This window comes from Micropterus dolomieu, linkage group LG09 (genome assembly GCF_021292245.1).
Source record: "Micropterus dolomieu isolate WLL.071019.BEF.003 ecotype Adirondacks linkage group LG09, ASM2129224v1, whole genome shotgun sequence".
Classification (NCBI taxonomy): domain Eukaryota; kingdom Metazoa; phylum Chordata; class Actinopteri; order Centrarchiformes; family Centrarchidae; genus Micropterus; species Micropterus dolomieu.
This window is the reverse complement of record NC_060158.1, coordinates 3,890,025-3,900,327: the sequence shown is the minus strand read 5'-3', so window position 1 is coordinate 3,900,327 and position 10,303 is coordinate 3,890,025. Positions and strand designations below refer to the sequence as shown.

At 44.8% G+C, this 10,303-nt stretch overlaps 3 protein-coding genes across 7 annotated transcripts in view; all 3 read right to left on the bottom strand.

Moving 5' to 3' along the window:
* cct3 (chaperonin containing TCP1, subunit 3 (gamma)) overlaps window positions 1-3,805 on the bottom strand; it is a 6,524-nt gene extending 2,719 nt beyond the window's left edge. Inside the window, exons 1-8 of the mRNA XM_046059237.1 lie at window positions 3,659-3,805; window positions 2,668-2,729; window positions 2,507-2,557; window positions 2,292-2,354; window positions 2,119-2,215; window positions 823-940; window positions 509-695; window positions 136-285 (exon numbers count right to left, since the gene is read on the bottom strand). Of these exons, the coding sequence (XP_045915193.1) occupies window positions 136-285; window positions 509-695; window positions 823-940; window positions 2,119-2,215; window positions 2,292-2,354; window positions 2,507-2,557; window positions 2,668-2,729; window positions 3,659-3,686 (756 nt within the window). The 5' untranslated portion in view covers window positions 3,687-3,805. The remainder of the gene's footprint in view (window positions 1-135; window positions 286-508; window positions 696-822; window positions 941-2,118; window positions 2,216-2,291; window positions 2,355-2,506; window positions 2,558-2,667; window positions 2,730-3,658) is intronic.
* The window catches only part of LOC123976847 (GON-4-like protein), an 82,010-nt gene that overhangs the window by 46,218 nt on the left and 25,489 nt on the right, over window positions 1-10,303 (bottom strand). The window lies entirely within an intron of this gene.
* The window catches only part of LOC123976856, a 7,160-nt gene continuing 1,569 nt past the window's right edge, over window positions 4,713-10,303 (bottom strand). For both annotated transcript variants that reach the window (XM_046059240.1, XM_046059239.1), the window contains exons 2-4: window positions 9,351-9,430; window positions 8,533-8,590; window positions 4,713-8,432 (exon numbers count right to left, since the gene is read on the bottom strand). In XM_046059240.1, the coding sequence (XP_045915196.1) occupies window positions 6,877-7,995 (1,119 nt within the window). In that variant the 5' untranslated portion in view covers window positions 7,996-8,432; window positions 8,533-8,590; window positions 9,351-9,430 and the 3' untranslated portion in view covers window positions 4,713-6,876. The remainder of the gene's footprint in view (window positions 8,433-8,532; window positions 8,591-9,350; window positions 9,431-10,303) is intronic.

Sequence of the window (10,303 nt, the reverse complement as noted above, 5' to 3'; positions counted from 1 at the left end):
CCCTCCGTGTCCCCCCTCCCCTCCGTGTCCCCCCCTCCCCTCCGTGTGTCCCCCCTCCCCTCCGTGTCCCCCCTCCCCTCCGTGTCTCCCCTCCCCTCCGTGTGTCCCCTCCCTCCGTGTCCCCCCCTCTGTTACCTGGCTCTCCCCCTTCTTGTACTCCAGAGAACAGTCCAGCAGGACGATGCGAGGATCTTTGATCATGCGTCTCATCCTCGGGTGAGTCACGTCTTTGTTCAGCATCACTCCTTTCAGCACGTACGAGTCCTCGATGATGCCGCCCGGTACCTGAACACAACACGCCAGCTGTTACAGGAAGTGTGAATCATGTTCTGATCATCCAGACTCTCAGCTGCTCTGCGATCAGGTCTGTCAGCCTGGAGCTCTTTAAAGACCGAGGACTTTATTTACTGCTCACAGCTTCCTTCAAACGTTCACACAGAGAACATGTCAGATCATGTGTTCAGTTCTGACCGGGAGTCCGAGCCCGCCGTCAGACAGGAAGTCGTACCTTCTCCACTTTGGCGTACTTCTTGATGTCGATCTCTTTGCGCCCGTTGTCCTCCAGCTCCACGGTGCGGACGGCGTCCAGCGCGATGCTGCACGCCATTTCAGACCAGCGGCTCAGAGCCTTGGTGTTGATGGCGGAGTGGACGATCTTCAGCATCGCGGAGCGGTCCGACGTGTCCACGGGGGTGCTGGGGGGGCAGAGACAGCAACGTGAACCGCAGGAAGTCGCTGCGGCAGCAACCTTTCATTCTGATGTGAACACAACATCCTTCCTGCTGCCCTTTCACAATAAAAGCCCGGCAGCGCTGAGTGTACCTGATCTCCTTCAGAACCTCCAGCATGTCCTCCAGCGCCTGTCGGTAGGCGCCGATGATGACGGTCGGGTGCATCTGCTGCTCCAGGAACTGCTCGGCTACAGACAGCATCTCGCCAGCTGCGCACACACCAAGGTCATTATCGTAAACGAAGACGAACGAAATAACGAAAACTAGATGTGAAAAAACATTGTCGTTAACAAAAATAAAAACAAGGCTTTACAAAAAAACTAAAACTATGTTTTAGGTGTGCAAAACTAACTAAAAGCAACTAAAATGAAAGAGAACTCCTTAGTTTTCGTCTATTTATTTATTTAGGACCGAAGGCAACATTTGGCACGGACATGAAGCCGGGGGAAGTGACGCTGCGCCGCCTGAAGCGCTGGCACGCTGCGTGCCATGTGGCTGTCTTACGATTGCTTTATCCGTCAAGAGAGCCCGGGGTCAGGGCGGCGTCTGGCCGTTGTTAGGAGGAGAGCCCCATGTAGCGTTAGGGGGAGGCTAAGTTAGCCGGGGAGACCCGGGCAGGATCGGCTGCTAGTTGGTGGGACTTGAACATGTTTTCTATTATCTGTTATACATGTGTAGTGTTTAGTTTAGTTTGCAGGTAGCGAGTCGACGTCTTGGTGGTTTTTCTTTCTGATGGTCCGGCTCAGAGCTCACCCTGCATGTGGGATGAACTCGCCTCTAGTGGCCTGCACTGTGTTTTATGGGCTCATTCATATCTCAGCCAGCCTGTCTCTTTGTGCTTTTAACATGTTCTGATTAATGTAGGTTTACATTTTAATACAGTCTAACTGCTTTCCAGTCAGACTTACCTTCACGGTGCTAGGGGCCTGTTTGTGGCTCCAAAGGGGGCCTCCACTACCTTCCAATTTCTTAACTGTCCATCACCTCCATTAATTGTATTTTACCTATTTAACTTGGTTAATGACAGAGCTGGAGACTGATGTCGGGGGCGGCTGTGGCTCAGGAGGTAGAGCGGCTGTTCCGCCAGTGTGTGAGTGAGTGTGAATGTTAGTTTCCGTCTGAGGCTCAGTGTATGAATGTGTGTGACTGGTGAATGCAGATGTAGTGTAAAAGCGCTTTGAGTGGTCGAAAAGACTAGAAAGGCGCTATACAAGTACGGAGCATTTACATTTGATGTAATGAATTTGTTGGGACCACTGGGTAGCAGGATTATACTGCAGATGTAGCATGTGCTTCATAGATTAGTAGTATTTATGTGTTAATACTTAAAAATTTATAAAACATCTAAAACTATAATAACCGCACACACACAAACAGCTGCTCTCACCCAGGATGATGACTGACGTGGTCCCGTCTCCCACCTCTTCGTCCTGTGTGCGGCTTATCTCGATCATGGACTTGGCTGCAGGATGCTGGACCTGGATCTGTTACCATGGAGACACAGGTCAGTAACCAGCCTTGAAGGCTGCCGCGCTCTGAGCTGAAGGAACATCTGCTCACCTCTCTGAGGATGGCGTTCCCGTCGTTGGTCATCACGATTCCCCCCATGGGGTCGAGCAACATCTACACGCACACACAGCGAACAGAACATTAATGATAATCCAAAAGCTTCTCTGGTCTCAGGATTCCTGCGAGAGTGAAAACTAAAAGTACTAGCACTCCCTGAGGTACCGGCTCTCTGAATGTACAGTAAAGCAGTCAGGTTCTGGTCCTACCTTCATCATGGCCCGTGGGCCGAGGCAGGTCCTGATCACATCTGCGATGGTCTGAAAAACACAGAAACACACATTGAACAGCCGCTTCTGATCCAACCGTCTGCTCCAGCAGCACAGGGACCCGGTTTGGAACTGGTCCCTGTTGTACAGCAGAAACTGACCTTTGCGGCGCTGATGTTTCCAGTCTGGACTTTCCGTCCGGACTCCCTCTTTACGTTCTGGTCTGCAGAGAACACAGACAGGAAGTGACACTCAGGACAAAGCCCCACCCAGATCCATGCTGCTGATTGACTCAGACTCATTAATTCTACTGAATGATTCCACGTTTTCACACCAGCTGATCAACATGACATAAGACCCGATACAGCTGATCGATCAGTACAGATCGCACCAGACAGACCAGGAACCCGAGGAACCGGCTGGGTCCAGCACTTCATTTACCCAAACCTTCATCTGCAGCGATTCTGACCATCAAACTGTCCTTTCAGTCACAGGTTCTCTTCCGTTTCCGGTTTGATCTCAGTGACACATTTAATCTTCAAACACTTTGATCCTGATCGATTAATCCTCAATAACAGGCTGATGAAGTGATGACGGTCATCCAGAAAACAAACTAGTAATTCAGGATGTTGCATCAGTGAGAAACCTGCGTGTTGCCGCAGCTCCGTCACAGACAGCAGTACCGTTACCGGGTCCGGGCGGTTTATACACCCGAAGTCTCTTCATTAAAACACCGCAGACACGCTAACGCCGCGCCGCTAAAGCTGTAGCATTAAATACACACTGCTGAGGGAAGTGTTAGCATGCTAGCGAGCTAACTGAGGGTTTTAATGCTGAGTAACGAGGATGTATCAGCTTAGCTTAGCATCTCGACTCAATGTCCTATAACACATACGACACGGGCTAACGATGCTAACCCCACGAGCTAACGATGCTCGTTGTCTGTAACGGGGATGCTAACAGTTAGCCTGATTAGCACGCAGGCAGGTGGTCGCGAGCACATGCTGCTTAGTAACGGCACCGGTCTTTGTGTCGCAGCCGGGCGGCTCTGACGGTAAACGGCTACAAACCGGAGAGAGTCGCGGCAACGAGCGGCCGCCACGTCACAACCAAAGGTTTAACGAAGAGGCTGAAATGTTTTCAGATACTTACTGAGCACTAAAACCTGCTGGCCGAACATTCTGACAGCGCGAGCAGAACAACTGCGGCCTGGAAGGTTCTGGGAGGAAGGAAGGAGGGAGGGCTTAACCGCAGGGGCGGGAAAACAACCCCAGGCCTGACCAATCAGCTGACGGGACAAGAGTGATCGACAGACGCTTGACCAATTGAGTCATTGAGGCGAAAGCCTTAAAGCGACACAGCGGAAACACAGACACCGCCCTGTACGGGGAAAACCAGAGTTTACATACTTTATTCATAATTATAAATATATATAAATAATGTTAATGTTATATATTTATAATATTAAACACATAAATAAATTTAACATCATTTAAATGTCTTTAATATTATAATTTTATTTATGATAATAAATAAATATAAAGCTCAAATAAGTTATTCATACTAATAAATATATATAAATAAAGACAAAACAAAAATACAAATAAAGTTCACGTTATATATCTATGATAAATAAATAATATATATAAATAAACTTCGCATTATTTATTTATAAGAATAAAGAAAAAATAAACAAAGTTCACATTATATATCTATAATAATAATAAATAAAATATAAATAAAGTTCACATTACATATCTATATAATAATAAATAAAATATAAATAAAGTTCACATTACATATCTATGATAATAATAAATAAAATATAAATAAAGTTCACATTACATATCTATATAATAATAAATAAAATATAAAGTTCACATTACATATCTATGATAATAATAAATAAAATATAAATAAAGTTCACATTACATATCTATATAATAATAAATAAAATATAAATAAAGTTTACATTATATATCTAGATAAATAAATAATATATATATAAATAAAATTCACATTATTTATTTTTAAGAATAAAGAAAAATAAACAAAGTTCACATTATATATCTATGATAATAAATAAAAAATAAATATAAATAAAGTTCACATTACATATCTAGGATAATAAATAAAAAATAAATGTAAATAAAGTAGTAATAATTATTATTTAATGTGTCTCACATCAGAAGTGAAATTCTGAAAACTGCTTGTTGGACCTCCACATCATCATCTCGTCACTTGTGCACATTATAACCTTAACTTTTATAAAACACTCAGCAACAAATATCTAGCATAATAAAGACATCAATGAAAATGTGACATCTCAGAATAAAACGCGTTTTATCTGTTTCTGATTCTACGTCTGCATTGATTATTTGATGGGTGAACTGTTGTGTCTACAATGTTTGGATTATCTCATATTATATAAATGTGGCTCCATATTCAGTCAGACTGAAGAAGGGCAGACAGCTGTTCGATAAAGTGAATCAGTGGACAGACGCTGTTTATATCAGAGGTTTATTAAATCCTCAGTAAAACATCAATAAGGCTCAGAACAGATTTTTGCATCAGTTTTTCACAAAACATACAAAGAGGCTATCAATAAAAAACAAAAAACTGTTTCCACAGACAATGAAATTTATAAATACGTTGCATTTTCTTTGTGCATAAAATAAATAGGGACAAAGAATGAATCATGTGAGCGCAGAGACGTCCTGAAAACGCAAAGTTTCACACGATCAGATGAGTTCCACTAAGTACAGATAAACAGCTGGAAAGTTGAACTCTGAGAAACACTTTAAATACTTGGCAGATTAATCAACAATGAAAAGAATCATCTGAAGGCAGCAAGAGACACTCCGACCCCTCCAGTACTGAAAGAAAAAAGCTTGAACGCTGTACATCCGCTTCACTCTGAGAAGGAACAAGATTAATATTGATGACTGATTTCACAGCGTCCTCTAACACCAAGGAGATCACCAACTGAAAACACTCAACGTGTTCGTGTCGTCATTCAGGAATAAGAAAAGGTTATCTTCTCATTAAGTTAAAATCTGAAAAGACGTTTCATGAACGAGCGCCAGCGTCTCGTCTGTCCACCAGAGGGCGCTCAGGTTTATTCCCACACTGTAAAGCCTGATTTTTACTTCTTCTGCGTCGAGTTTATGCCGTAGCCCAACGCTCACCTCCCCAAAAATCTAACTACATGTCACAGAGACGCAAGAACTGTGATTGGTCGGCTTGGTAGCATCCTGGGCTTGATATTAACTTTTTTTGCTCACGAGCCAATGTGGCCAGTGGTTTTCCAAAGTTACTAGCCACACAGCATTTTTACTCACCACACGTTTTCACCAAAATTACATTTTAGTAGCTTCTCATTGTAAAGACTGAAAGAGCTGTTGATTTATTTATAACAGCACTAAATACTATAATACAGAGTAGAAAAATTATCTGCATTAGAAACAAAGAGAAAATTATTTTGTCTAAGAAAAAATCCACAATTAAGGAAACAGGGTTAAAACTTTATGGAGGCCTGCATCAGTTTTGGACACTTTGGATTGTTTGTTTTGCATCTGTTTCTCATCATGAAGCTCTGAGTAACTGCGTCCACCTGAAACGAGTTCACTGGTCTTTATTGTCCAGATTATTCCCGTACAAACGCATCTCAAGCTTTCCTACAGGGCATGACTACTTTTATTATAAAATAGAACTAACTCTGGAAAGGTTGTTCTCCTGTACTCATGGGAGTTGTAGTGTCAAATTGCAATTTGTTATTTCAGATACCTTTTGAAAAGACTACAATTTTTAAACACACCAAAGTGACGAGTGGGAGTGACTGTGTTACCCGCCACGGCCGAAATCCACCCGCATTTGGCGTGTGTTAATTTCAAGCTCTGATCACAACCCTCGCGACATGTTTCACTATCAGAGTTTGATCCAATTGGTCAATAACATTTGGAAAGTCTAGAAGAGCTGCACAATTATTATTTTACCCCCATTCAAGTTAGAGGAAAGTTAGCCGGCTCACCGGCAGAAATCACCACAGTGGAACATAGAAACCCACCGCCATAACTGCAGAGTGACACAGACACCTACGCACAAGTATAAATGCTCACGGGTGTGCGTGGCCTTCATCTTAGGCCGCGGCGTAGACACGACGCAGAAGTGTACATCAGGCTTTAACGCCAATTTATACTTCAATCCAATCTAATCCAACTTTATTTGTAAAGCACATTTAAAAACAACCAGGTTGAGTACAAAGTGAACACTGACACGAATCAATCAACAAATAAATAAATAAAATAAATAAATCAATACAAAACAAAAACCATAAAATAGCAACATAAAGTCTCAAACTGGGTTAAAAGTCAAGCGGTGTGTGGGATACAGTGTAGGGTATGGCTTAGGGTACAGTGTGGGATACAGTGTAGGGTATGGCTTAGGGTATGGCGTAGGGTCCAGCTTAGGGTACAGTGTGGGATACAGTGTAGGGTAGAGTGTAGGGTACGGCGTAGGGTACAGTGTGGGATACAGTGTAGGGTAGAGTGTAGGGTACGGCGTAGGGTACGGCGTAGGGTACAGCTTAGGGTACAGTGTGGGATACAGTGTAGGGTAAGGTGTAGGGTACAGCTTAGGGTACAGTGTGGGATACAGTGTAGGGTACGGCGTAGGGTACAGCTTAGGGTACAGTGTGGGATACAGTGTAGGGTAAGGTGTAGGGTACAGCTTAGGGTACAGTGTGGGATACAGTGTAGGGTACGGCGTAGGGTACAGCTTAGGGTACAGTGTGGGATACAGTGTAGGGTAAGGTGTAGGGTACAGCTTAGGGTACAGTGTGGGATACAGTGTAGGGTACGGCGTAGGGTACAGCTTAGGGTACAGTGTGGGATACAGTGTAGGGTAAGGTGTAGGGTACAGCTTAGGGTACAGTGTGGGATACAGTGTAGGGTACGGCGTAGGGTACAGCTTAGGGTACAGTGTGGGATACAGTGTAGGGTAAGGTGTAGGGTACAGCTTAGGGTACAGTGTGGGATACAGTGTAGGGTACGGCGTAGGGTACAGCTTAGGGTACAGTGTGGGATACAGTGTAGGGTAAGGTGTAGGGTACAGCTTAGGGTACAGTGTGGGATACAGTGTAGGGTACGGCGTAGGGTACAGCTTAGGGTACAGTGTGGGATACAGTGTAGGGTAAGGTGTAGGGTACAGCTTAGGGTACAGTGTGGGATACAGTGTAGGGTACGGCGTAGGGTACAGCTTAGGGTACAGTGTGGGATACAGTGTAGGGTAAGGTGTAGGGTACAGCTTAGGGTACAGTGTGGGATACAGTGTAGGGTACGGCGTAGGGTACGGCGTAGGGTACGGCGTAGGGTACGGCGTAGGGTACGGCTTAGGGTACGGCTTAGGGTACGGCGTAGGGTACGGCGTAGGGTACGGCGTAGGGTACGGCGTAGGGTACGGCGTAGTGTCCAGAACAAATCTAACCACATTAAGGGATTCTTGTATTTGTTAAAAACTGAATATCAGCTAATTTATTATTATTGTCGTCAGCCTCAAATATTCACATCAGCTGCTCTCTATTACTGCATTTCCCAGAGGGCCTTTCAACAGCCTCCAAAACGTGTAAATATATATAAAAGCCTATTTTCTAGTGACTCAGCAGGCAGCCTGGTGATGTCATGTATGACATCATAGTGGATGGGTGTTTTTCTGGTAAATGAGAAATCATTTCCTGTCTCAAGTCCAGATTCAGGTCCAGGTCCGTCAGCAGGATCAGTACTTGAGACCAGTTGGTGTGCGTCCCTGTAGTCAGTCCTGTTTGTTGGATGGAAATGCGTCAGAGCTCGTCTTTCGAGCCGCCGGAGACCAGACCGTGGCTCGCCTCACGCTTCAGAAACTTCAGGAAGTCTTTCAGCTCTCGACCCCCCTGAAACACAGAGAAGACACGTCAGACAGCAAGTGACCGCCAGACGTTTATATCACTGTGTACTCAGGTATCACGGTGGTTCGGACTGATGGTGTGTTACCTCGTATCTTATGGGCTCGTCCTTTTTACCGGCTGGAGCGAAATAAATGGTGGGATACCTGCAGAAAGACAACCAATGAGATGAGAGAACAGACTCCTCCTTGTTAACACTAGAACCACTTTTACAGCTGTATAGTGCTGTGCCCATTGTTGATACGTTTTTCTATAAGCAGGCTGCCATCACCAGCTACAGCTAGCTAGATTTGATGGACAGATAATAGATGGATCGTAGCAGAATGTCCAAGAAGGTCTGAAATTTATTTGAGTGAGACAGTCAGATAAAGGAGAGATAACGATGGTCCAGAGTGCGTCTTGTTCTGACAGCGTCAGCTAACTAAAACAGTTATTAACCAAAACCTTGTTTTTGAGGACTAGTTGCTGCAGAACCGGGTCAGTGGCTGCTGTGCAGAGCAGAACTGGACCTGAGAGTGAGAGAGGCTGAGCCGAGCAGCGCCAGAACAGAATCAGGGAATAGTCCAGGGACAAAAGACGATTTCCAGTAGCAGAACTAAAACAACATGTTATTATGCAAAATTAACTTTTATTATAACGACTAAATGTTCTTCTAGGGCCTAATATAATTTTTGAATGTGTTGATTATGTTGTTGTTTGTTTGTTGTAGTCTACAGTTTACTGATTAACTATTCGACTGTTTAATCTGTAATGAAATACTGATAAACCCCATAAACTGCATTTTGAATAATTATTTTTTAAATAATAAAATGAAAAACTTCACTGCTTCAAGAAATAACATCTTTGTGATTGTGACTGACCGCCTGGCGGTTCAGAGCTGATCTACAGGCTGGAGGCTGTTCTCACCCGCGGACGTCGTAACCCAGCGGGACGTCGTTATCGGCTGCGTTCATCTTACTGACCACGATGTGAGGGTCATAGTACAGCTGAGAGAGAGACAGGTGGAGAGAGAGACAGGTGGAGAGAGAGAGAGGTAGAGAGAGACAAGTGGAGAGAGAGACAGGTGGAGAGAGAGAGAGGTAGAGAGAGACAAGTGGAGAGAGAGACAGGTGGAGAGAGAGAGAGGTAGAGAGAGAGAGACAGGGAGAGAGAGAGAGAGGTAGAGAGAGAGAGTGGTAGAGAGAGAGAGACAGGTGGAGAAAGAAAGGTGGAGAGAGAGACAAGTGGAGAGAGAGAGAGGTAGAGAGAGAGAGACAGGTAGAGAGAGAGAGAGGTAGAGAGAGAGAGTGGTAGAGAGAGAGAGACAGGTGGAGAAAGAAAGGTGGAGAGAGAGACAAGTGGAGAGAGAGAGACAGGTGGAGAGAGAGACAGGTAGAGAGAGAGAGAGGTAGAGAGAGAGAGTGGTAGAGAGAGAGAGACAGGTGGAGAAAGAAAGGTGGAGAGAGAGACAAGTGGAGAGAGAGAGAGGTAGAGAGAGAGAGACAGGTAGAGAGAGAGAGAGGTAGAGAGAGAGAGTGGTAGAGAGAGAGAGACAGGTGGAGAAAGAAAGGTGGAGAGAGAGACAAGTGGAGAGAGAGAGAGGTAGAGAGAGAGAGACAGGTAGAGAGAGAGAGAGGTAGAGAGAGAGAGTGGTAGAGAGAGAGAGACAGGTGGAGAAAGAAAGGTGGAGAGAGAGACAAGTGGAGAGAGAGAGAGGTAGAGAGAGAGAGACAGGTAGAGAGAGAGAGAGGTAGAGAGAGAGAGTGGTAGAGAGAGAGAGACAGGTGGAGAAAGAAAGGTGGAGAGAGAGACAAGTGGAGAGAGAGAGAGGTAGAGAGAGAGAGACAGGTAGAGAGAGAGAGAGGTAGAGAGAGAGAGTG